At 43.3% G+C, this 27,400-nt stretch overlaps 1 protein-coding gene across 2 annotated transcripts; it reads right to left on the bottom strand.

Moving 5' to 3' along the window:
- Nucleotides 1-1,145: 1,145 nt before the first annotated feature.
- Nucleotides 1,146-25,820, bottom strand: edc4 (enhancer of mRNA decapping 4). 2 transcript variants are annotated; one of them, XM_070830692.1, is made up of 30 exons: nt 25,638-25,820; nt 23,229-23,391; nt 22,972-23,083; nt 22,674-22,773; nt 22,061-22,247; nt 21,639-21,786; nt 21,138-21,242; nt 20,829-20,941; nt 20,587-20,670; nt 20,351-20,446; nt 20,007-20,106; nt 19,401-19,581; nt 19,090-19,156; nt 17,714-17,805; nt 17,048-17,232; nt 16,270-16,349; nt 15,750-15,891; nt 15,361-15,653; nt 15,022-15,252; nt 14,443-14,544; nt 14,077-14,220; nt 12,725-12,761; nt 12,189-12,336; nt 11,683-11,838; nt 10,561-10,676; nt 10,306-10,471; nt 8,100-8,286; nt 6,985-7,204; nt 6,049-6,212; nt 1,146-3,711 (listed from the first exon to the last, which is right to left on the bottom strand). In XM_070830692.1, the coding sequence occupies exons 1-30, from the start codon at nt 25,723-25,725 to the stop codon at nt 3,528-3,530; spliced, it is 4,191 nt and encodes a 1,396-aa protein (XP_070686793.1). In that variant the 5' UTR covers nt 25,726-25,820; the 3' UTR covers nt 1,146-3,527. The 2 variants fall into 2 exon arrangements, with proteins under 2 accessions (XP_070686793.1, XP_070686794.1); XM_070830693.1 differs by having other exon boundaries at nt 17,048-17,229.
- Between the last annotated feature and the right edge of the window lie 1,580 nt (nt 25,821-27,400).

Here is a 27,400-nt window from a genome sequence, read left to right as displayed (position 1 = left end):
GAACGGGACAAGTGAAGCATTTGTTGTACTCACTGAGCAGCAGAGCAACAGGCACGAAGAGGAGGCACGCAGAGTTCATCAGAGATGCCATGCTGACCCGACAAGTCGTCCTCCGCCCTCACAAGTTTCAGGTCTGCGCAGGAAATCCCAGAGTTGTTCTTCCTGAAGAAAAGGCGGCCCGCACCGTCCCGCACCGTCCCGCTCCTCAGCGCTGCTCGGAGTGCTCCCCTCCTGTCCTTGGTGCAGCTCTGTACTCCAACGTGAGAGCATCCACGGTGCGCTCATCCGCTCCGCTGAAGGGGAGGGCGCGTCCGCACCGAGGAGGAGGAGGAGGAGGAGGAGGAAGAGGAAGAGGAAGAGGAGGAGGAGAGTCCCCGATGAGCCGCACGTGAAGCCAGGACAGGTCTGGGCGGATGATGGGAGGACTTTGGTGGACCTGAGAGTGCAGGAGGAAACACTGTCCTCAGGTTCAGCAAAGTAAAAACACTCCCTTACCTGCAAAACCCTGCTGGAGCAAAAGTACGTTAGTAAAAACACGTAGTCACAGTCTGATCACAGTCTGATCACAGTCTGATCAGTCTGATCACAGCCCCCCCCCCCCCCCCTCTGTGATTGATGTGTTGCTGTAGGTGACATTATTAGCTGGTGACCTAACTGCTCTGTTCACCGTTCTGGTTCCCAGACTGGGGGGGTCAGGCTCCCTAAACAGGGTCACAGGATTAATCTGAGAGGCCTTGACATGATTAATGAGAGAGGATTTTAAAAAAGTTCTGCAGCACAACTTTAGATTCACTTTCAGACTTGTGTAGCTGCTTTTCTGTAAAGTATTGGATTATTATTAGAGGCTGGGAGCCACGGCTTTAACCCTTTACAGTGCTCACTATTACTAAGCTTAGATATGTATTGTTAATGTGAAACCTGGATCTGAAACATAATTGTAGGGAGTCTTGAGTACATTGTGTTGAGTTATAGTCAAGCTGAAATATAAGATAAAGTAGTAGAACATGGAAATACTCCAGTACAAGTACCCCAACATGGTGCCTAAGTGCAGTACTCGAGTAACTGTGTTCAGTTACTTCCCACCACTGCACATCTTCAGGGGATGACGCTCCTCTTTGTCTCCAGACAAATAAAGACACAAAGAATCGAACAAGTCTTTTTTATTCCAAAATGTTTAGGGTAAAAGAAACTGTAAAAGATACAACATAACCATCCAAGCAGAGGGAAGCGAACACAGTGGAAAGAGAAAATAATAAGAGACACACCAGCTTCAGTCGTGTGTCCCACACAGGGCGCCCACTCAGGCTGAAGCGGGCGTCAACCCGTCCTTCTGCTCTGCGGACAATCACCCCGGGGCTCTAACTGAAAGCACAGGGCGGTCAAAACAGAGCCTCTCTCTCTCTGTTTCCCAGCAATTCAAATATGGGTCCAAACCAGCGGTCTTGGTGGTTTTATGTTTGCAGACACAACATACAGATTCCCCTCTGCCGTGCTTGCTTCACATCCAGCCGCAAACAACCTTTTAATGACATAAATGCTTGTAAAAGTTCAATGGAACTGCTGTGGGATGATGCTTGATCATTACGCCTTGTCTGAAGGCCCAAACGGGATCAAATGTTAAAGTAAAACATGTAGATTACAATAAGGCACTTGCTAGACAAACCCAACTTAACAGAGTCTAATGCGTGTGTGTGTGTGCGTGCGTGTGTGTGTGTGAAGGGGCGTTCCACAGATCATCAGACGCTTTGAACCCACTTTAAAGATGAACAAATGACCGAAACAGGCTTTTCCATGTTTGCTTAAACAGAAGCTGTGAGAGCAGGAATGATTTCTGAATTCAAAACCTTGATGACGAGCAGGGTGAACATCTGCAGTCCAACTAAGTGCTGCCTCCTACAGCCTATGAGAAGTAACTGCACGTTAACTTTACAAACGTCAGTTGGAATATCCTGATAAAATTACAAGTGTGTTTAGACGTGATTTATCATTTAATATAACTAGTTTGACAACTCTTAAAGCAAGTATACAAGTCTTACAAATACTAAACGCTTATATAAAAAAGGGACTGACGTACAGAAGAGGACATGGGGAGAAGTCGGATCAGTTTACAGGACAGAGCTGTACACGTGGACGGCTGCCAAACTCCATGCTGGGCTCCAGACCTTTCAGATTCTACAGGGGAATTCTATTCAGCCTGGAGCACCTTCGCAAATATCCGTTACATTACAAAAATGTTGTTTCTCATCCTTTAATCTTGTTGGTGTCCTTCCGAATCTCTCATTAGAATGGTTAGTGAAAACAAGGCCAGATGGAAAAAAAGTATAACGAGAGATGCTTTTCATCCTGAATACTTCCAACGCAGGAACAAATTCAGTCCGTGTTCAGTTGAACAATTTGACGTGCTGATCCTCTTCAAAGCACTGAGAGGTTTGGCCTGGCCAGGCCGGCGCCTCCAGCCTATTAAGAAATAACTGAAAAGAAATATGCAACCAACACAAAATGTTTTTGGATGTTACATACTTGTGGTTGCTGGGATTAGCTTGGTTGTTAAAAAAAAAAAAAAGTGAACAGAGGACAGCATAATCCTGCAGCAACTGAATTTCAAGTTGGCTCTAGCGAGGATGCTTGTCTGAGAAAAAAAAAAAAAAGTGTCCAAGCTTGCTGTTTGCTCTTAAGGCCGAGACACAAGGCGACATTTTGAGGCGAAACATGTCATCTTTTAGTGTACTTTAGTTCCTTCTGTTGCTCAGAAGTTAGCCCCCTACATCACGACTTGTTCAGTATCCCAAAACTTAATGTGGCTGACAGACGGGTTGGAGGAACACAGTAGAACAAAGGAAACGGCCATGTTTGGTCTTGGGGACCACTCAGCTGAACATTCTTTGAGTCTTATGCACATTTTGATGAAGCGACATCAAAGGAGTGTCAGGTGTGATGTGTCTGGGGGACGACCAGAAATTTCAGGCTCTCTGGCCGTCCTTTCTGAGACGGTCCTTTTCCTCTTGATGGGGATGAAAGGATGAGAGACAACCAGAATGCCTCTTAAGGGGTAAAAAAAAAAAAAAAGCATCAGTAACGAAGGTCTCGAAGAATCTACAGCGAACTCTACAGTGAAGAGTTGTCCTGAACATTCATGTCTTGCACTGAAGGTCTGTACAGGAAAAGGGAAAGAAAAACAAACGAAAAAAAGCAACGAAAACAGTTTCTATTTCCTAACTTCATTTCACTGGTGCAGGTGGAGCAGGGGAAGCACTAGGAACAAATGGAACAGGACTTAGGGTTGTGTGGAGGGACAGGTGGGCTGGAGGGAACCTTTTTCTTGAACCAAGTGAGAGGTTTTGAACTCAGTCATCCAGGAGTTCACATCCTCCTTCTCCCAACCAACAGCACGTCCCGTCCTCACGATGATAGAGCGCTCAAAGAGGGCTGAAGTTGTCCTTGTTGCTCTCTCCGCTGAAACATTCATGGACTCATGATGTGGATCCGCGAGGGGAAAAACTCTTCTGCGCCTCGCTCAAGACGAGGGACTAGTGGTTGACGAGACCCTGCAGCATCATCATCAGGCGCCGCGCCCTCTTGCTGAGCAGGCTGTGGGGGTCCTGCTGCATGAAGGTAAAGAGCTTGGGTCTGACCTGGCCCAGTACGGAGGCCATGTGGTCTCTCGTCAGCGGGTCGCCGTGGTCCAGGTTCATCACTGCATCCTCCAGGTAGCTGGACGTGGACACAGAGGGACAACACATGTCAGATAATGATGATGAAAGATGAATGAAATTTGCAGTCAGGCAGATGTTATCTACTGTAGGTGGCAGGAGAGGAACTGTTGGACCAAGAATTAGTCTGCAGCCATGAGGCGAAGACAGGTGTGAGGAAAACAGGAAGACAAAAAGCTTACTTGGTACAACAGGCCGTGGTCATGGTTGTTCTAGTTGGATAAAATGACGCAAACTCAGAGAAGCTTCACATTTAGAGTCTGAGACTTTGTTCGTTCAGCTATTAAAGCAGTACAAAGACAGGCTGCACACAGTTTGTGGTTTGCACTCTGGAGCAGCTGCAGGGGACAAACAGACTCATCAATGTCAACTTTCTGTCCTTGCTGTCCTTGATCACCTTCCTGGCTGTCAGCCCTTTGTGTTAATGTGTACAATGTTGGTTTCACCCAAATACCACAACAGAAATTGAGTTGTTCCACAGTCACCTGCGTCCGGTCGTCTCGCTGCACTACGTTTAACTTGTGAATTCATTATTTTAGTCAGACATCTGGTGGTCAGACGGTCCTGTGGTGCTCTATTTCTGCTCTGCTCTGCCACACCTCTGTCTTTAATGTTTTAATGACCATTCATCTCCACGTCCGGAGCACTACCTGATCCCACACCGCCAGCTGGCCTCCAGCCAGAGGTCCCCAAACACACACTCCTATCAAATCCCCATCACACTGCCAACACACTCTTTAAAGGGGACCTTTAGTGCCACTAACACCACAGATACTGACTGGCTAGTTAGCGTCCTGCAGGGGGATAATGTGCTAAATTGTGTCCAGCTCAGGTCGCATTATTCTTGCATCCGTTCACACGACAATGTGTTCTTGAAAACCAGCTAATGACCCTACTAATGACCCTCTCTGGACCCAATACTCACTAACATTGCTTTGGTCTCTCTTTGGGAAACTCATGGATTTGTCTAAGCCGCCATTAATCAGAAGTACATAAAAAGAAGGCTCCTTTATCTTGTGTAAAGCCTCAGAAAATAATCTGTGCAACTGTTATCCTAATACGAACTGACTTCTATTAACTCGTGGGAGCACAGCGTTTGCCTGCATGAGTCAAACAAAATGAGCCATTTAAGGGGCTGGGAGTGAGATGATGTTAAGTTTGGTGATTTATCCTGTTTTAATCCTATCTACTGAGCTCCTTTCGTACCACAGCCCATCCAACAATAGCTGTTCTGTGTCCTAATAATGCCTCAGACTGAACCACACCCTGCTGCCCACATCTCTCCCTCCAGATGGCACTGAGTGGCACAAGAGGGCCACATTAGCAGTAGTAGGCAGCTGCAGTGTAAACACAGAAGTAGACAGGTGATCCAGCCACTGAGCGGAGCTTTAAAAAGAGACGGGATGCAGTGATACATAAGAGAAAAAAAGGACAAAGTGAGCGAGACAGGGGCTCACATTCACACATACTGAGATGAACAGAAAACACAACAGAAAAAACACACAGGTGCAATTGAGAATGACTGGTTACAGGATAAAGGACATAGGAAGGACATAGAAAGAACAGAACAGTAGAGAGCATCTAGAAACTGCAAAGCTATTCATGGGATCATCCACGCTCCCCAGGCAGCCATGTCGCAGGGCTACAGATGGAGCAGCATGATGGGGTCAGCAGTTTAGCACCGTTTAGTGCTCAGGAGACAAAGAATAATGGACATACAATGGAGGTGAGATGGGGAGCAGAAGTTTAGGCAAAGACTGTGTTTATTACTGATGGAAAGTAGCACAGGATCCGGCCTGTGTGGGAGGGAGGGCATGTAAGTCAAAGCATGTTCACTGCTGTCCCTTTGCAAGAAACAGAAGTGAGCTTGTACAGTTCACAGGGTTTTGTTTAAACCCAATGACTTTTCCAAAAAATGGTATATTATGCCCGCTGCACTGCAGGACGGGTTATATGTTGCACTACAGTGGTGTGAGATGATGTCCTGCACACAATATGCAAAATATTGCCTAAGAAATGATTGAATTTTTAATTGGAAACAGCGCATGTATTTTGTGTGTCAATATTCAAACATCTTGCTGTTCTTTTTTTCCAATGAGCAAAAGATGCTGAGGTTATTTTAACTACAGATATCGTAGATTATCAGTAACTATTCCAAGCTGTTAAGTATTAAACACAGCAAAAACACCCATAGCGGTATATTTGTTAAGGATATCCTGAATATTGTGCTTCCATCTTGTTTATTTGTCATTATGCGTTGAGGGAATAATGTGCTTGAGAGAGTGGATGTGAAAAAGAAAACCACAAGTGGTCCACGAGATAACAATGATTTCCTCACCCGATTTTGAGCTCAGAGCGAGTTGCGAGGTTGGAGGAGAGCTGCTGGATGAGCGACAGCAGCACGGGCTGGCTGAGAGGACACGGGTGCTGCCCAAACACCTGCTGAGAGTCGATGGTCTCGCACACATACAAGACCAAGTTCAGATCTGTTGCTGACAGGGCCTGGGGGAGGGGGCAGTGAGAGGGAACATTTTATTCAAGTGAAATATTTTTCAGAAAACTCAAGTTCAAGTATTTCTTTTTCTGCAGTGACTCTATAAGAAAACACTCCTGTACAGATGCACTGAGCCTCTCATAGAAAGGACAAGTCCACAAACTTTAAAGCAAGAAGGTTTAGCCAAACTACTTCTCCCGTAGATCAGCTGTTTTTGCTGTCATATTTTTTGTTGTGTTTTTTGAAGTAAAATTCAGACTGTTTCCATGCTACAACAGTCTGCTAAGCATGTAAGTACGTCAGAGCTTCTAATAAAAGAAAGAGCTTAGAGAGGCTATTATAGTGTTTTCAAGTGTCAAAACTCCATGGGTTAACAACTGAATTCTATGCACATAAACATGAGTGATGACAAATAGTCACAGAGCCCGAAGGAGGTGGAAAGACCACTAAGAGGTTCAGATAAACCACTTAGGAGAAAACACGAGCAGAGTGAGTGTCTGCAGCACAGCTAATGCTCAGTGGGGTCTGCAAGTGGGACTGCGTGAGGTATTTGCATTATACTGGTAATACATTCTGGGCCTTGTAGTCCTGGCGGCATTTTGTCATTGTGTATCAGTGCAGGAGTACAAGTTGTTGGGAGGTGTTTGCATTCATTAACGGTTAGAAAATAGAGGTCAGCTGCAGAGTCTGCAATATGCACAGTGCTACACCAGGTTATATATCAGAGACAGAGAGTGTAAGAGATAAGTGTGTGTGTGTGTGTGTGTGTGTGTGTGTTACCTGCTGGAAGGCCTGGTTGAGCTGGCCCTGCTGGAGGAGCTGCAGGATGTTGGCCTGCTGTGTCTGGTAGTCTAGGTGTGCTGTTGGGACGGGTGTGCCGGCCGCTGACCTCATAGCCTGCATGATGCTGGAGGTGACCACTGCCTGCTGCTCCTTCATTGCCAAGCTCACCTCTCCTTTGACAATTCGCTGCACATGGCTAAGAATAGACTCCTGCAAACTGGGAGGAAAAGGACAGAAGAAGAAATGCGAGGACAGAAAGAGGGTTATCCTTCACATAAGATGTACAGTATTTTCAAACACTGCGCTGCACTGTGGCTAAGCCAAGAAGCAAAGAGCCTGTAAAAGATATGATTATATGCTTCACAACATAATAACAGGAAGAACTCCCTCCTTCAATCACATGTGTGAATGTAATCTTGTCTTTATGCTGGAACAAAGTTTGATTTCATCTGACGCATGTTAACACACAAGCTATTACTTTGAATCTCAGAGCAATAAGAATCTGACCGCGCAGTCCAGCATTGTCATTTCCTTCTCAAGATTTTCAAAGTTTTTAGCTGGCCAATTACTTTCTCTCTGCTCCGCCCCCGACAAATCTATACACTCTAGAGGCCATGAAATTAATTGCAAAGGGAACAAGAGACCTGATCGAATTTATGTTCTTACATTAGCCCCAGGATTAAGCTTTGCTTGTTTCTACTCTCCAATCCATTACGCACCTGCTCAATAGGCAGTGAATAAGGCCAGAGCTGCTGGCATAGGCATCTGCTGATATGCATATCTGATATTCAAAGCATTTGCTTGGAGTGTCAGTCAATGCTATCAGATCAATCACTGCGAATAAGATCAGTTAACAGCAGGACTCTTGTAAAGCTTGATGGCCCATTGAGAGGGCAATGTCATTGTCTTATTTCATTTTACAAAATATATATAGTAAACTGCTTCAATGAGAGCAGGCATGCCATGTCTGGTGCGACAACAGAACAAAAGGAGTAAATGGTTCAGGGGAGATTCAATTCTATTCAAATGAGGAAAGAAAACAAGATCTCAGAATCAGCTTTCCAATCAGGTGGCCAACAGTGTGATCAATGAGGGATAGCTCGGATACATACTTTCCCACCATCATCTGGATCTGGTGCTGGACCTCTGCCCGGACGTTAGCTGTGATGTTGTTGGCCAGCTGATCAGTGGAGCTTTGGAAGCTGTCAATCATCTGCTGGAGCTGGCCAATCATGGGGTCTCGTGTCTCCTGCTCTCTCTGCTTTCTGCTCTTCATGTGGGTCTCAAGCTGTTGGATGTCTGCAAAAGATGAAAGTCAACAGAAAATCAGTTCTCCCCGTTGCACAAGCTAAACCACCATGAACGCACTCACAACTCCATTAAGCAATATCTTCGATATCCGTATTGGACCAAATGTCTCAGTGTGATGTGGAAGGGTAGAAGTAACGGCCAGCTCATTGAGAGCTAACGACCAGCACTGAGGCTCTATAGATGATCCTGGCAGCTGATTTATGTGTTGTGCTTTCAAACGCCAAAGGCATTACTGAAATTGTAGAACTACACTGAGCCACTCATTCACAGTCTGCAGTCCCCCCACTTCCGACAGGTGAAGGAAGTCTGTGTGCTTGGGGATGTTATTTTGTCTCTAGTCTGAGATTTGTTAAGGTGCAGGCTTTGAGAAAAAAATAACAGTGCTGCTTCTGTCAGACTTGAATCTGCCTGCATGTGAAAGAGCTGTCTGGAGTCCCTAATTAAACCCAGCAGTAATTACTTGCTTGCTTATGATTTAAACCGACCATCTCATGATTCCTTTTATTGTTATCAGAAGAAATGGATCATTAAATAGAATGCAGAAACACATGAAACTGTAAAAGTGGAATTTTGGCCAGGAAATGTAGAACAAGCTAGCAAGAAATTGCTCAGTCTTTAAGTGTCCCTAGTCGGCACTTTGTTGGCAAGCTGCTCAGAGAGCGATCAAAATATGGCTTTAATAATAATGAAGATTAATAAATAAAGCCTCAGTTTGTTGTTATGGCAGCTAATAACAGCACAGCCCAGGAAGGACATCTAGCTGTTTGTTTAAACAAGGCTAAATTTGGTTTAAAAGTTAAACTTCTCTGGGTTTACAAGTGAAGTGCCACAGTGGTGGTGGAGGCTCGTCTACTTCCACCCACAACTTGGATTTGTGCATAAATGCAGACTGTATTGTATTGTTGATACCTTACACAACAAACATACTAATCATACACTACCAGGCACAAAGACACAGATGTATGGCTGGTGATGTAAGTTAAATCCATCCAAGGACCAAACCACAGTGAAAAGGTCAATGTTATTGGAATTACATTTGTCAGGATGCCAGAAACACCAGTGGGATGTCCATATATAAAATGTTAACAGGCAGATAGTTGCTCAAATGTTATCGACAACAACGTGATGAGCTGATGATATAACAGAGCTGTAATTTCTCTGAGCTTTGAATTCTTTTTGCTTGCTAGCTTTTCTACATTCTACGCCTACCCATGAATATGACAAACTAGGGGAAGTACTGCATGATGCATCAATTCATATAGTAGAACACTTGTGATCAGGTGTGATCAAGTTGACTTCAACACCCACAACAGAGAAAAAAAATCCAGGGATGAATGTCACAGTTGAAGGTATGCACAGTAGCTAGATGGCAGTGCAGATGTTAATGCAGCAATCAAAGTCAATATTTACACACAAAACACTAAAGCTCAAATTTGATCATGTACTACATTTAAATTGGAACAAGATCAGAAGAGCACACATGCTCAGAGGGGTAATGTGGCCTTCATATTTCCTGCAGGCTAACTGTGTGTATCTCCCTCTGCAAACATTATGACAGCCTTGATAATTTAAAAAAAAAAAAACATCTAGCTGCAAGCTTCCTGAGGTGGGCATGAGCACAGTAAATAGGCTGCTTATCAACAAATCAGTGCCCTGGCGCAGTCTGAAAAGGCATCATTAAAAAGGCTGTGCCTGAGCTTTTTGAAAGAGATGGTTATTTAATTTGACTTCCAGATAAACACACAGGGATTTGGGGGCTACATATGGGGAACAACCAACAAGAACGCAGTACTAGTACTAAGTGTCTAAATAAGGAAACTGGCCATGGTGAGGAGCCAGCACAGCTTCATGGAAACGTTCACGTGTGCGGACATCTACTGAATCCATGTTCAGTTGCAGTGCGTCATCTAGGTTGTGTCTTTTATCTATAGAGTCACTGTATTTTGATATCCATTTGCAGACAAATCCACAAATGGTTGGTGTCTGATGGTGATAAAATTGCCTTACATTCCTGCGTGCCTTGTTTGAAGCTGTCGTTGATTTGTTGAAACATGGACTGGCAGCCTCTTTCAAAGACAGGCAGCACGATGCTCTGGAAGGCATCCTTATAGGCTGCCTGGATGGGCCCCTGCATCGCTTCAGCCGCTGCTCGACCAATTGCATCTGTTGTGTTCTGTAAACAGATAGTGGGTACAGTGAGGAGACGGGGGGGCAGGTGATGTTAGATTTAGGATAGGACAGGATACAGGGCCAGCCGCTTACCTTTGATTTGACCACCTTGCTGACGTTGTCCTTCAGGGTGACCTCCACAGCGGTCAGCTTAGCAGCAACTGTATTGCTCAGCTGACCCGTCACTGGCTCCAGGCTCTTAGAGATCGCTAGAGACGGGAAAGAATCAGCAAGACTGATTAGCAAGAACTCCCCTATAATTAGGCACGAGATCAAGGCTGAAGGAAAAAAAGACAGGAACATCTCATCCTCAAATTAGAGGGCAGGAAAAAAAAAACACATCTCCCCAAAGGCTGCTTAATTTTAGGCTCACAGTGCAACACACCTCCGCTGCCTTTATTACATTAAATTCATCTCATGTCTAGACTGATCTCAAGCATTAAACTAACACTCTAATTTATTGATGTACAGCCTTGTGCACTAGACTGACAAACTATCAAATTTACAGCTGATGAGGGATGAACTGATCCAGTGTCAGATAGGTATCAGCACTAATACTGACCTCATTAAGTGAACAGTGACTTGGCCGTGACATGACCGATCTACACACAGTGATGTTGCTAGATGCTCGTCCTGCATCTCTGTTGCATTAAAATGCAAAAAGACACCATAAACTCACCACTGATGAGTCCAGGGGACGCACCCTATTTTTCCCTGTTTACCCAAGCTACATTGTCAAACAAATCCATGTTGAAATCATAGCAATAGAAACTTTGCTGGTAAACATTAGTCCTCTAATCACATTTTTCTACCTGTGCCTTCCAGCGCTGCACCTTGGAGCCGCATTTGGAGACCTCTGCTTTTAGGCTGTTTAAGTTGCCTTTAGCCTGACTTGTAGCTGCTAATTAATGTTAGCTTCACACAGTCTGGACCAACTCTGCTGTGAAGAGTACAAGACACTGTAGTAACAAGGAATCTTTTTCTTTTCTGCGGCTTTTCTTCCTTGCCTATGACTGGCAAACAACAAAAAGGTGCAATAGCACCTGGTATCACCTGGTAACATGTGTGCATGACAGTGCACTTAGCCTCAGCAACAGAAATCTCTGCTTTGTTGTCTCTGGCTCTGTAATTGTTGACTTTGATGTGTTTCTGTCTGAGTGCGAGTGTGTGTGTGTGTGTGTGTGTGTGTGTGTGTGTGTGTGCGCGCTTCCTTACTTTGCGGGACTGTTTTCTTCATTTCCTCTCGCAGCACTTTGTCCATTCTGTTGGTTAGCACTGAGCTGAGGGTGTGGCTGAGCTGCTGGCTGAGTTGGTCCTGAAGCTGCTGCTGGTGATTCTGACTCTCTGCCAGAACTCGCTCTAGTCTGCGCTCTGAGGTCATAAAATGTCAAGGCTCGCAAGAATGTGATGTAGAGAGCTCATCAACAAGAGCTGCATGCGCACAGATACAACTTTGGAGGAGTTTGTCAGAAAAGACTGAGCTGACTTTAAATTGGAAATGCTACCCTGACAGGGTAGCTTCAGGTGTTCCAGTTAACTCCAGGCCTCAGATTGAGTGACCTAAGAAAAATCCAGGTTACAGCTCAAGGCTTTGTGCTTTAAATCTCTTCTAATAGTGGCATCACACTTATTCAGACACAGTTTCACTGGTGGTAATGTAAATGGATGGAAATATAAATTGAACAAGCTACCAGCAAACGTTCAGTGATTAACAAGGATACGTTCTTGTTCCTGGTGGTTGTTCAGGACATGCTCTACCTGAGTCATAATGGAGCTCTGCATGGCTTCAATCTGTCCACGCAGTTCAGTTAACTCCCTCTGCTGGCTACGCAGGAGCATCAGCAACTCGTCCTGTACTTCTGCATTCATCTATAGGGGGTGGAGAGAAAGATTGAAAAAAAAGAGGACGAAGTGGGAAAAGTGCTCCTGAAATATATGAATTACATATAACTTACCATCGTCATTATTTTTCAGATTAAAACTGAATAAAATAATTATTTGCTAATAGGTTAGAAATGACAACTCTGTTAACTTGTGATTAAGCGTCTGCAAGCTTGTTTTGACATTTTCCTGTCATCTGGTGGCCAAAAATCAATCAGTGGTCAAAGACGGGTGTAATGTGTTTCCAAGCGATCGTCAACAGAACAAATCATTTAAAAATACTAAAAAAAACTTTCATTCATACCATCACTGTGGCATTCAATAAAGATAAAAGAAGCTAGCCAATATGCATAGATATGCATCCTGATCACCTTACCTGACCAGAGTCCATTTGCCTGGACTGAGACAATTCACTGAGGAGAGAGGAGAGAGAATGTGCCGTCACCACAACACTCAAACCAGCTAATCAAATATGAGGTTTTATGTAGCTATGGGAATATACATCATGCACTATGTTATAATATTTACATCGATTTTGTTACTTTTATGTCATTGCCTGTTTTTAATATTAGTTAATTATATGATTCAGAATTACAGATGTAAAATGAGCTAAGAACTCACTATACTCCATTAATACTAACTTTGTTAGCATCACCTGGAGCTACAAACATTTTTCCTGGTCTTTGTCTTGTCTCTGCTGATGATCTTCTCTGCTGAACTTTAACTCAAGATCTTGAATGAAGTCAAGGGATGACAGAACTAGTTTTTTTGCTACTTGGCGTGAAGAGCAGTGGAAATAAAACTGCACTGAACTGTAGTCCAGCAGTAGTGTAATCACTTCCCTCCGTCACTCTACAACCTACATTATGATCGAGTCTTAACAAGCCTGAGTGCCTGTCTGACAATCTCCTGCTGCACACACAGCCAGCATGATCATCACAGCAGTACAGACTGCTAAGAATGCAGTTTAAGCCAGAATTGATTTCTTTTCTTTCTAAAACAATATCCCAAGTCCTAGTAAAAAGTACCCTAAAAATAAAAAAAGTAAAAATAAATAAATAATGTGGTTGCATAAGTGTGCACACCCTCTTATAACTGGGCTGGATGTGGCTGTGTTCAGAATGAACCTATCACATTCAGAATCACGTTAAACAGGGGTCAGGACATACCTGCCATCATTTAAAGTGCCTCTGATTAAGCCCAAATAAAGTTCAGCTGTTCTAGTAGGCTTTTTCTAACATTTTCTTAGTCGCATCTTACAGCAAAAGCCATGGTCCGCAGAGAGCTTCCAAAGTATCAGAGGGATGATAGAGGAACTTCATCTTTCAGCATGACAACGACCCAAAGCATAAATCCAAATCAACAAAAGAATGGCTTCACCAGAAGAAGATTAAAGTTTTGGAATGGCCCAGCCAGAGCCCAGACCTGAATTCGATTGAAAATCTGTGGTGTGATCTCAAGAGGGCTGTGTACAGGAGATGCCCTCGCAACCTGACAGATTTGGAGCGTTTTTGCATTTTAACAGGTGCCTCTTCCTCACACTGGTGATTTCTGCTGCATTCATTATACAAGATATCCAAATGTAAAGATTTTTATCAGAGTAATTAGTTTGTACCTGAAATCATAAACACTTTAACCACACATCACACACTCAAGTTCTGCAAAACTGTTTTCATTACACCCTCCACTCTGCAGCCCTGATTTCTTCACTATCAAACATCAACATACCTGTCATCTTGCTTGCTCTTCCTCTTCAGTTTTGGTGAACCTCGTGGGGATGTCTTCCAGTCCTTAACCGGTAGTCTGTGAGAGGAGCGAGTGCCACAATTCCCTGAGGATGATGCCAGGCTGGCCACCTCATCATCAGGGTCACTGGGTCAAACACAGACACATACACAGACCGCTGCTGTAGTCAATGGAGGAGAGTGTATACAACAAGCTGTGTAATCATCCTGGAAAAGGTCCATACAACCAAAAATTCATAGGCCTTTAAAGTCTTGAATTTGTGTTTTGCTTCATTTTGTGATATTATGGTTATTTGCATAAACAAGGAGACAGTGTGTGTGTGTGTGTGTGTGTGTGTGTGTGTGTTACCTCTGCTCTCCTCCAGCATCCTGACTATCATTCTGTGTGAGGTGATAGGAGCGTAGATGGTAAGGTGAGCTCAAGTGTCTGTCCTTCGACTCCTCTCTTGAACTACAACACAGCAGACCCCTTTTCTATTAATGTATTCACAGTGCTTTTAACATAGATATGAAAGACTTGGTCATAATGCCAATACCTTTTCTTTACACCTAAAAAAACCTCATGCAACTGCTTGTTTTAGTTAATGTGTCTGAGTAATGCATATACTTTTGTATGAGAATGCCTTTGTAAATAGATGTTTTAGAACCAAATTTGGTTCATCAGTAACAATTTTCTAAAATACAATCCTACAAAATTATAGTCATTACATGTTTCAGAGTAAAATATAACTATATAATAGTATGAATTAAAAAAAATAAATAAATTATTACAAATTATTACACAGAGGTAAATTACTGCACCAGGTGAGTCCAGAGTCTTATAATAATAATAATAACAATAATACCACTACTAATAATACTAATAATAACTAATAATAGATGTGTCTGTTCATGATTGTTAGATGTGGTTGTATGTGGGAATTCCTACCAGTCTCCCAAACCGTTGTCCCTTAGGCTGTTCCGGGTTTCTCTAGTGATGTCGGGGGCAGCCGGCCAAGGTGTGTGGCTGACGGTACCATCCGAGGACCCTCCTCCAACCCCAGGGTTCTCCTGTGATAAGGCGTTCTCAAGTAGGGATGGGGTGTGGCTGAGTCTGGGCTCTGACTCTACTGCCCCACCCACTGGCCCATCACAACCTCCGAGCTCAAGGGGCAACAGGCTGAGAAAGAAAATACAGTTTGTCTCATGTCATTTCAGTATGCTTTAAATTACTGGTGAGTTGTATATTCACTGTGAATATTCATTTTTTTTAAAGTCATCTACACACCTGTTGTTGGCTGTGCGTGGTGAGGTGAGCAGGTGCAGGGCAGATGCAGCAGAGGCCATGCTGTCAGTTTGGAGAGCAGAAAGAGGAGAGGGCTCCAAGCTGGACACTAGTCCACGCTGAAGCTGTAGGGTCTGGGATGCGATCTCTGGCATGTCCTGGGACATGGCTGTGGAGGCTGAGGAGATGACGTCAGGAGAGCGGGCCCTGGTCGGGGAGGCAAGTTGGGGCAGGAGGGGAGAATCCAGAACCTGAGGGCTGTCAAGTGCAAGAGGGCCACTTGGGGACGCTAGTGCCTGGAGATGGAGATGAGGAGTGTAATCAAAACAAACAATAATGGCTTTCAGAGTGCAGAGAAACTGGTAGAAGTAGGAGCACATGTCCCGTCCTACCTGTATGTTCTCCAGTCCGGGCAGCAGCACAGCAGAAGCAGCTCTTGGGCTGCTGGTGGAGGTGGAGAGAGCCAGGCTACTGCTGCTGTTGGTGGTGGTGTTCTCTCCTCTGTTAGGACTCTGACTGACATCGTCTAAAGCTCTGCACAGTTACACAGACAGACTGTACTCAACACAGATACATGTTCATGTGTGTGATCAGAAGAGCAAGAGATTATGTGGGTATGTTAACCTATCAGTGATAAACAATCTAAATATACAATTAAAAGAGGAAGACAATCTCGCAATTAAAGAAAACTTAATTTAAATAACTTAAATAATCTGGGAAAGTCAGCAATGACAAAGTTTAAATTGTGCATTAAAATGATTCCAACTAGATATAGTAGGGACATCAATGATGGTTTCACATTGTCACACTATAGTCACACTTAGTCAGAGATTCTATTGTACTCCAGACGCTGGTCATTACTAATCACCTTGTTAGAATCACATCCCTGCTAAACTGCATGAAAAAGCTCACCTGTTAGTTGAGTCAGAGTTGCTGCTGATAGCTGTCACAATAGTCAGACTGCTGGCGCTGCTGCCAGGAGATGCCGGTACCTGGAGGGTGACCAAAAAAGTAATCTATTTGCAGCCAACTTAATGTGAAGTTTGTAAAATAACTATTCGGTGGTTGAGAAAAGAAAAAGAATCTCTGTTGATACATACATATCCCACACTGGTTTCCTCGTCATACTTTCTGATGCTAACATCAGTGAACATATTGCAAGAAATCATATGAATTCTCAAACTGAACAAATTTAAAGCAACATGCAGATAACTGAAATGGATCACATCACAACTAAACTGTCAGAATCACAGTAACGAAACCAAAAAAACAAGATCAGAGAGAACTGTTTGTCATCTATTATCTCCCTGCCTCTCACTTCACACACAGATGAAACTGAAGACCTGCTTCTTCTTTGACTGTCTGAGTTAGACCTTCATATAAACCCAGCCAGCCAAAGATAAAGCAGGTCTTCAGTTTCTATAGACCAAGTATTAACAGGGTTATGGGCCTGTGTCTGCTGAGTGCCACTGGCAGCACTCCGCCAATGCGTAGGAGATGGTGCTATTCGTGGGGCGAAACGTTGCTAGGCGACAAATAAAAAAGAGCATGGTGTTCATTTGCTGAAGCGCTTTTGACTACTTTGTAAGGTGAATGCTGCAGTGAGACTCAGACATCAACCAGACAGCCCATACCACCTGTTTAAGAGAGGTTACGAGTACCAGTGTACAAGACTCATGAGTGATCGTACCGAGGTGCTTGGTGTCATGAAGGCGTCGGGGGTCATCAGCTTGGGCATCGTCCCGCTGCTGGCGCTCGAGTTTGACAGGAAATCAGTGGGAGCAGGAAGCGATGGGATCTTCCTAAGGTCGGTCTGGGAGCCACTTCCTGATTCCTTGTCAGAGCTCTGGTCAGTGAGATGGTCTGAAAACCCTGCTGAGCACATAAAATGTAAAGAGTACGTCATTTGTGTGGCAATATTTAACTTAAGAAGAAAGCCCAAAAACAATATGCAAGGTGAAACACGCAGAGCAAAGAAATCAACATGTCTTCACAGAATCTTCTCACAATCCAGGAGTTTGTTTGTGATCAATTTTGTGCAAAGCAATGGGTGGAGGAGAGGAGAAATTGCAATAAAAAGAGAAGATCAGAGCACGAGCACGAGGAGAGCTGGATTTGAGGAGATAAACTTTATCATGTAAAGGTAAAGGATGCTCTTATAGTGGACACATATTCCTTCAAGTACAAGTCACTTTGTTCAGCTTTTTCTCTGGGCTGGCAGAGGAGAGTTTAAAGCTGCTCACAAATGTGTACAACAAGAAAGAGACCAATATAAAGAGAAAGATGCATCACCACCATGGACTGGGAGTTGATCTTTGTGTCTGCTTTGTTTTGATTTCTTCAGACTGTCACTTACCAAAACCATCCTGGGAATCAGAATGGGGCAGGAAGACTGCAGAGCTGGAGCCCAGGTTGGGCTGAAACCAGATCTGGACATCCTGCAGACTCCTGCAAACAGACAGACACAATGTAAGACTACCTTAGTTGTTAAACCTAAATCTACACGTTTTCTAATGGCGGACACAACATTGATTCACATGTTCTGGCTCGGTCCTAACTTAGAGGTTATTGGAGGGCTATTTTCAAAGCTCCCTCTATAATCTTAAAAGTTCAAACTGATCCAAACCCCCTTATGTCATTGTTTGGAATTATTCCAGAAGGGATGCAGTTACATGCAGAGGACCATAAAGGCGTTGACTTTACTACCCTCTAAATGCCCGATACTTTTGAGATGGAGGGAGGCTGCCTCGCCCTCAGTCGCCCATCAGACAGGGATGTGCTGTTTAACCTGAAGCTTTAAAAAAAAAAATCTGATATACACTGAGGGGTTCTGAACACAAATTTGTGGTGTGGAAATCTTTTTTGACATTCTTTGACGACCCCTCTACACAGGTACAGGAATAAAAAGGGTAATGAATTATAATGTAATGTCATTTTATTCTTGATATTTGCCTGAAAACAGCCTTTGACATTTGGATGTGCTGCTTCTATTTGTTGTCTCATTGTAATTTAAGTGCTTTTAATTTCTCAGTTTCATTTTGCTGTGCTTGATGCCTTGTGTTGACTGGGGTCTTCCATTATGTGCACTTTGATATACCTGCATACCTGTTGTGTTTTTATGATGCTGGGCTGTCTGTGTACATTCGATCTGTGTACTCTACCAGTCTGTGTAGTATCTATGTCTAAGCCTGCTGTTCATAGGTCTTGAATGTTGACAGTAGTGATATACTTTGTAATTGGTCAGTAAAATATACTGCATACCAGCTGTTGTACGAGGAAGCCTTTATACAGTTCTATTCTTTGTTCTCTTGTACTTGCATGCTACTCAAGAACCCGAGCTTGTAATGCATAAAGTGCCTTGATCTAAACTTGGTCATCTCTTCATTTTGAATGACCACAACTGAAAAGCATCACTACAATACATATGTTGTGCCTTCCTTTGTGAAACGGAGCAGGTTTGGTATCATCGAGTAGCAGTGGGGGGTGAAGGGTATTTGTTTTGAGATAGGAGTGTTTTTTTGTCATTGATTCAAATTGTGAGATTCAATAAAAAGAACTGTGAAAGAAAGAAAACCTAGTCTTTGGAAGGTGGTATTTATAATTACTGCCTGGCTGTAAGCCAAATTACCCCTTAGGAGCATTAAATATATTCTATTTTCTATGCAATGTATTAAACTCAAGCCAACATCATCTTAACTAACTCTGAACATCAGACAGTGGGAGGGAACCTACTTAGTGTGAACACAGTAGAGTTTAATTTGGATCCCAGACTTGGATTCTGTGGGTCCTTGAGTGCCCTCTGGAAGAAAAACACACACAGAAAAAGACATGCTTTGTTAATTAAGATCAATGCTGCTACATGTCTAATGCTTTTTTTAAAAGCCTCTTTTAATTCAGCAGTGTGTGACAGCCCTTGGAATAACTAAATGACTGCAAATGAAAATACTGTATATTGATTACAAAATGGTTATGGAAATGATCAAAGGATTACAGGAGCGAAAAGAGTGCTTTTTTGATGCACATGTGTGAGTGCACGTGCGCACCTGTTGTCAGGCTCTCGCTCTCCTCCTCTGCAGGGAGGACCTCGGTGTGTCGTAATCGGCTGTGAGCGACATCCCGGACCCCGAAGCTGAGTACAGGGTGGGTGAGCAGGAACTCGGATACTGCGGTGAAAGTGGCCTTGCCTTTCTCCAGGTCCTGCCGCAGCTCCATTACATACAGAACCTGCCAAGAATGACATCAGCAAAGTATGACGCTAGATGGCAGGCTGGGGTGGCAGTGGGGGCAGCTGGGAAAATAGTTTGGTCCACATACCAACTCCAACACTCCAAGCATAATGGGCCAGTTTCATGAACAGACTAACCTTGCTTCTAGAAAGAGAGGGCTTTCAAACAAGGCGAACTGAAACTGTCTCTCTCAGACGGGGCACAGCCTGAGATTTAATCTAATTAGAATTTAATTATCTTAGTGCTCCTTTTCAGATTAATGCTGTAGGTCAGTGCAGTGACATTAAATGATGCAAAGGTGACCAAAAAGTGCTTCTAATTTACATTTCAATTAAGGCATGACATCAGCGGTTGGGGGATATTTGTTAAAACAACTATTTGTGAACATTACATATTCCACATAGCTGACAACATTGTGCTGACCTTCCTCTGTACATCGGTGAGGATGAGATACTCAGCAGAGAGGTCCAGACTGGCCTTCAGACTTGGCAGAACCGATGAGTTGAACAGATCTGGAGAAAACCTAAAAAACACCACCAATATCTTTAAACCAGATGCACTTTAACAACAAAGTACATTTATGGGATGAGCTTCAGAAACCATCCACAAATCTGAAACAAAAAATTTGAAAAGTATACTCGGACTGGTCTGAAGCATCTATTTGATGAGAGAGTTCCAGGCAGACGTTTAGTAAGGTCATGCCTTATTACACAGATCAGAGTGCATAAAAAGGATTTAAACTTATAATGAAGGAGAAAAGCAATAACCTAATGGTCTGTAAACAGGTCCAGGAAACAGTGCACCACATTTTCAACTCCTGGTTCTGATCCGCTCCAGTTATCAGAAACCGCCAGAATGGAACCCTACAAAGAGCAAAGCAAAAGGGACCAGATGTGACAACTGTGAAAGTGAAAGTAAACCAGTCGAAACTATACATCTGTCCCAATTTTCAGTAAAAAAAAAAAAATGACATGAAAATGTGTGTGCACCGCTGTATACTAACTCAGGGTCCTGCCTCTTGTGGTTATCACAGAAAAGAAGGCAAGACAGGGGACGTCCTCCGTGAGGCCGCAACTCATGAAGACATCTGGACAAAAAGTGAAGAAAGGTGAAACAGTGAATAGAAGAAATGACAACCACAGAGTAGGAGAGAGAGGGAAAAACACAGACATGACTGCATCATGCACCCCATGTGTCATGACGTTTATCAAACACGCTATTTTTTTGGGTGGGAAAAGAATTTACCTCGGCTTGTCCTGGGTCCCTTCTATGTATATCTGCCAGAACTTGATGTATCCATCATGGCTGGCTGTTGCTAACACAGTTCCATCTGGAGACAGGGCTCCTTCACTGACTCGCTGGATGGACAGACATGAATCAAAATAAGCAATCAGCACGGCAGAAAAACTATGCAACAACCCCAGAATATCATTTTGTCCTTCTCATACTGTGGTTTTATTTCTAATACAGATATCTAACATGTTTAGAAATGGACAAAGTTCCACATATTTCAGTAGCAGAAGAATCACTGAATGAATACTTTCTCATTCATACCTGGGTATGTCCTTTGACTGTGATGACGCCTTCTTTTAGGCTTGTGGCTTCAACGGGCCAAATGCTGTTGTTGGCTCTCAACACTTCCAGGTCCCACACTTCAGCCTAGACGGACGGAGGATAAAATCAGGGATGCAGAGTTCCCACTTTTCTCTCTCCCGATAGCTAAACACAGCGAGTATTGATCCGATACTTGGGTTCTTCCTTTGTAAAGTTAAGGTCATTGCATGTGTGTAACTTGAGACGAGGCTGTAAACACACATTCCGTCTTAGCTACTGTATAAGTGGAGATATTTCTACAAATACATTTTTAGGGATATACAAATTTTGATTGCATTGTTGAGGAAACAATCAAATTGCTGTTAAAAATTACTACTACTACTTTTTCTATGTTCTTAAGGTTAGTTTTAGTAGAGAGTCCTACTGGAACAGTATGCTCAAGGTTTAAAAACCAGTGGCCTCTGTCCCACTGAGACAAACATTTCTGTGTAAAACAGGTACCCTGTCTTCATGTAGAAGGGCTAAGGTCTGGCTGGTGTCATCCTGGTTCTCCTCATTGTCATCCTGGATGAACGGGCACCAGATGAGACGTCGGTGAGAGTTCAGTGGAGTGTCCTCTGGCCGTCGGACATGAACCACCACCTGATCACTGTAGGGAACGTTGGTTAAGGAGAACGGGACAGAAGACAATCTCTTGACAGAGTTGTTTCCAGGAGTATTACACCAAATAAAGCTGTGATATCACAGGGCTTTGTGGAAAATCACACTGCAGATTGGGCTGCTGTGAGAAACTATCTGCACAAAGAAATAAAAAGAAAGCAACAGTGCAACAACAAGCAGTAACATCTACTCGAGAGACACACACATAGACCCGCACATCCTCCTACACACTCATTCTCAGCTTCTCCCACGTGTCAGGATACAGTATCTTGCTTCCAGTGCAGGTGAGCTGCCAGACCATCAGGTTGCCAGCTTCATCTACACAACCCAACAGGGACGAGTCGAGGTGGGCGAAAGCAAGATCTGTGACAGCTCCAGTGAATCCCTTCAGTAGAGACCGCTCAGCGAAACCCACACTCAGGACACGAATCATCGCATGGTTGTTGGCTCCTGAGGGAAGATGTTTGTTTTTAAAAAAAAAAGACAAACCCGAGGATGTTGGGGTATCACAGCATTCAAATTGTTTGAGCAACTACAGACTGCTAGTGACTCATCATGTTACATTAAAATATCTGTTGAGGTAGTGGAAAGGGAAGATACATAGAGGAAATTTAAACTAGACTTGTGTCCCGCCTACACAAACACACCAGTTTTCATTAGAAACATCGAGGAAATAGTTCCAGAGGAACTCAATGTACATACCTGGTCACTGTTTCTCAACTGCTTTAGTTTAAAAATGATCAGTTTCCAAAGTGGAAGCATTATGAACACCACATCCATGTACTTAAATCCTAACTGTGTTTGGTAGCAGCTCTGGCACTGTTTGATGTTTGTGTCATTTGATGGTAGAAATAAGAGGCACTGCTGGACTCTCACCTCTGATGGCGTAGGCCAGGAAGGAGTTGGACACGGCTATCAGTCTGCCATAATAATACTTGTGCTCCCAGTCGTACTTGGCAACAGGTTGAATCTTTACCTGAAAGAAAAACAAATTCACCATTCAAAATTTATTAATACTCTGCGAATTAAGTTTCATAGAGATTTCTTTTTAGCAATGATGCTGCGGTCTTCAGCAGCCATTCAGTGTGAAGCACAAAGATGCGCACATTCTGGCTTTCTGACCGATGCACTTAATTGATGGCACTATTTCGCTGCTGATGATTCAGCTTCATACCTTGTTGCTGCCACGAGCCTTGCTGTTGATGCTGGAATCTTGACTCGCCACAATCTCCACATTGTTGGAGGTGATGGGGATACAGGTGGAGCCATCGTCACCGGAGAGGCAGCTGAAATTGCAGCGCATACCTTTATGTTCCATATAGATCTAATTTCTTTGACACATAAAGTGCTTATAAAAATGTCTATGCATTTTTGATGACTAAATTCAAATAGAAGAGAGCCATCTCTGAGTGATTCTAAGAAGGCACTCACATTATCTGAGTCTCCTGAGCGGTGCTGAGATCTGTGGAGATGGGTCTGGTAGATTCTGACATGGCTGACCGATCAGCGCTTCCCAGAAGGCCGGCTGCTCCCAATAATCCATTCAGCTCTCCATTAAAAGATGGCATTCTCAAACTATCACTTGATTGTGAATCTGAGGAAAGGGTTTAGGAGGTTAACAGGTGACACTGAGATACACTGCATAAAGATGTAAATTCAAAGCCAGCAGGGACGTCCGAAGCCTGTTAAGAGGTAATGTTTGTTCTGGAGGTTTCTTATTGTATTATTACAATACATTCATGTAACTTACTGTATATATGCAAGTATCGAAGAAATATACTTTGACAGACTTCCTCTCAGTCCAAAGACACACAGGTTAGGTTAATATGTGACTCTAAATTCCCCCTAGATGTGAATGTGAGTGTGAACAGTTGTCTGTCTGTGTGTATCAGCCCTGGCGCTCAGTCCCCACTGATGTACCCCACCTGTCGCCAATGTCAGCTGGGACTGGCTTCAGCCATCCCACAACCCTCTAAGGATAAGCAGCACAGACAACGGAGGGATGTGCTTATTAGAAAGTCTGAATTTTCAACTTCCTTACATTTGCTACTCCCTACTCGGAGGATATTAACACTCCAGGGAAAAGTGGGTAAGTCCTACTCTTCAGTAACTAAACTCAAATAACAGGAGCTGGTTTTGTAATACACACATTTCTCCTTTAAGGGCGTCATCCTTATCAAACTGTTTAATTTGATAATATATATTACTGTTGAGAGATTGTTAAGTTATAGATTTATTTACTATATTTAATTTTTTGGACACAGACACAAATTACTACTGAAATGGCTCTTTCCACACATCTGCTGATATGCCTTTACAATGAGGGGGAAAGTGTCTGCAAGAAGCTGATCACACCACTCTCCCTTGCAGACAATCAATACCCTTCTTTCTGAAGCAAAATGTTGGAAAGTGGCAGGTGGAACTACTAACATTGATATGATCTTGATACTTGATTTAATGTAATTACCTTTATTAAAGCCTTGTTATATGCATGCTGGCTCACTGGCACTGCTAACTGAGTATTTCACTTAAAGAGAGCCACCATTAATGTTAGTAGTTACACCTGTTCTTTGTCAAAATGCCTGCTGTGATCGATGGGCATTTAGAAACTGCAATTCAAGTAGTTTGCTGCTGCCCAAATAATTTGTCATGAAATGGACAAAATAACTAACAAATATCTTATTATTATTATTACTACAACAATACTAATAATTCAAATATTTTGATGAGGCTACTGGTGAAGGTCACATGACTTTCCAGCATAAGATGGGGACCCACTGTCCTGCATGATGTAGGGGTTTCCCTGCTCCAGCACACCTGATTGACATGAACGGGTTGTTCTCTGCAGAAGCCTGATGAAGACCCCTTTCACTTGACGAAGGTGTGTCTGATGAGGGAACCTAAAGCATGCAGGGCAGTGGGTCCCCAGGACCAGGGCTGAGAGCCACCCCCTGTAAAACACATGCTAATGTGTCGCCCACATGTATGTGATATGTTGTACTGCTTTAAGAGAGTAAAATACTGCAATACAAAGGTGACTAACTTTAGTAGAGGAGCAGGACACCCTGAAGCTGGATCCAGTCTACACTCAGGGACAACTGTGTTGTCATTCACACCAACTCCCCAAAAGCTGGTTGTGTCTTCATTAATATACTTGATAATTTTGACAAGTGCGAGTGCCTTAATGACAGGGCATTGCTAGGCTGAATGTAGCACAAACAAAACTGCAGAAATTGTATCCAAATTGGCCAAGAACACCGACCTTCTACGCAGTTATGGGGGCTAAAGCTAATTCTTGATAGCAGTAAATCAATTCCGGCTAAACGATGCGGTGCAAAGATACCGCGACGTTTGCTGCTTTGAAGCTACAATGAGCAGGTGCTATAGAGATAATTTCGCATAAACGAAACATTTGTACAATAGTTTATCGTCGCTTGGCCGCTTAAGACCCAGCTCTCCTTCGCCAGTAAATAGACAGAGACATAAGCTAGCTGTAACGCAGCTAACACTGGGGATGATAAAATACTGAGGACCTTTTCGACGCAGTTAGCGCTTTAACATCCCGACGAGCCTGAACACGTTCGCTGCTCCGCGGAAATTAAGTTGGAAAATAAAACACATGTAAACTCATTTACATCCTAATTGTGCTTCAAAGCGATGGGCTGCTTTTCGTTAACATGTATTGAAACTGCTGTTGGGCTAACTTCACAGTACAGCAGCGCGCTAAACCAACTCATGTTAGCTAGGTACCACTAAAGCTAGCTAGCTAGCTAGCTAGCATTCCATTAGCTTCTGCGGCCTAAACAAGCGCAGCCGCTTTTCATTCCCGGTCCAACTTACCGGTGCCGTTCCCGGGACGGTCGAGCTTGAGGATGTCGCGAAGATGCTGGGTCGCACCCTCAATGTCTATGTTAGAATTGGACGCCATGTGTGAGGGAAAGGGGAGACTGGGTTAATTTAGGGGGAGAGAATGGTTTCTTGTTTGATGCGATGCTGTCAGTGTTACCTTCGTTCACCCACAGCAACCGTCTAAACTTCCGTAATGTCCGCGCCGGAGGCTCCGGATCGTCTCTGTCAGCTCATTGGTTCCGACCTCGACTTCTAATGAGGCTTGAACATATTGTGCACTGCACGGCATAATGTCGCCCTCCATAGTCAGTAACACTGATTGTCACAGAAATCTATTTGATCAGACATTTTTCTCTATATTGTAATTGATGAAATTATATTCTTTGAAATAATCAAGCTTTAATCAACTAACAAATGACTCTTTTCTGGCTCCTATTCTCAGATTATAGCTGTAAAATAGCCAGTATTGTGTTACATTATGACATAAACAATAACATTGATAAATTCATTATCACATTTATAAGCTCTTATTGTCATCATGAAATTCTACTCAATCATTCATATTTCTATATTAAGTCCAAATACAAGCAATGTTGTTCACACTCAGATAGCCTGAGCTCAGATCCCATTTGCTGCATTCACTTGTAATGCAGAGAGGCTCCTCACTGAGGCCTCCTGGTAGCACAGCATTGCTCTATTATATCCAAGATGCCTCTTTGTAATTCAAATTCCGCGCCCCTGCAGTCTGCTAGTGCTTTTTCTATCCCCGTGCGCAGAGGATCTTTGATGGAGAGGGTTTCTTCAATGAAATGTCTCACATTAGGTCAAGTTGCACATTTTATCAAAGATTTATGCCGACTTGCTTTGGCCATTTTGGTTTCACCTCCATGCACTTTGGGAGAGAGGCATCTGAAGATGTACATAACACCCACAAGTTTGATATTTTTGCGTACAAATGGAATTTGTATGGATTTTTGATGTGATGGTGGCACTTATGGTGGAAACCACTGCAACTCATATTCTACAGACAATCATGATCTTCAGAAAATTCAATGGAAATTCAATTCAACTTTTTTGGATAATGAAAAATACACTTTACGTCATCTGAGTTTTTAATGGTGTAATTTCAATGCAAATCTGATGAATTCCTATATTGCTATGTTAGTCGACTAATTATTATTAAACACTACTTATTTATTCAGAGGGCACACTCCAGACTCTAATTATAGGTAGTGACTCATGAGCACGTCGGGTGACTGGCTCCTACCTCCAGACCTGCATCAGTCTGGTGTCGGCTCTCTCGAACTGTACAAATGTAACTGATGCACCAAACATGGAGAAGTCAGCGTGCAAAAGCGTCAGCGAAGTGCTGCCGCAGCTTCTGAGGGGGTGACTGGTTCCGTGATGAAATGAATACCTACTCTATCAACACATGAATTATTTTGAGGGTTGTGAAACATTGCTGCACCACACAATAAGATCTTTGATTTGGGTCACGCAGTCTCTAGTGGTCTCCCTGAGGTGCTATTTGTGCTTGTGTAACACTTGTGGAGAAAAACCCACTACACAAATATACTGTACGGTGGAAACTAGATTTCCAAATCTAAAACCTGGTAACTTCACTGTGTGGAACTTTTTGTGGCCTCAATTTTATGGAAGGTGACATGAGGCCAGGGACCGTCTTAGTTTAATGACTGTGACTCATATTGTGGAAACGCAAACTAATGTGGTTCTGTCACATTAAATAGTGATAC

Source organism: Pempheris klunzingeri, chromosome 5, assembly GCF_042242105.1.
Source record: "Pempheris klunzingeri isolate RE-2024b chromosome 5, fPemKlu1.hap1, whole genome shotgun sequence".
NCBI classification, from domain to species: domain Eukaryota; kingdom Metazoa; phylum Chordata; class Actinopteri; order Acropomatiformes; family Pempheridae; genus Pempheris; species Pempheris klunzingeri.
The sequence above is the reverse complement of the archived record's forward strand: the minus strand, read 5'-3'. Positions and strand labels throughout refer to the sequence as shown.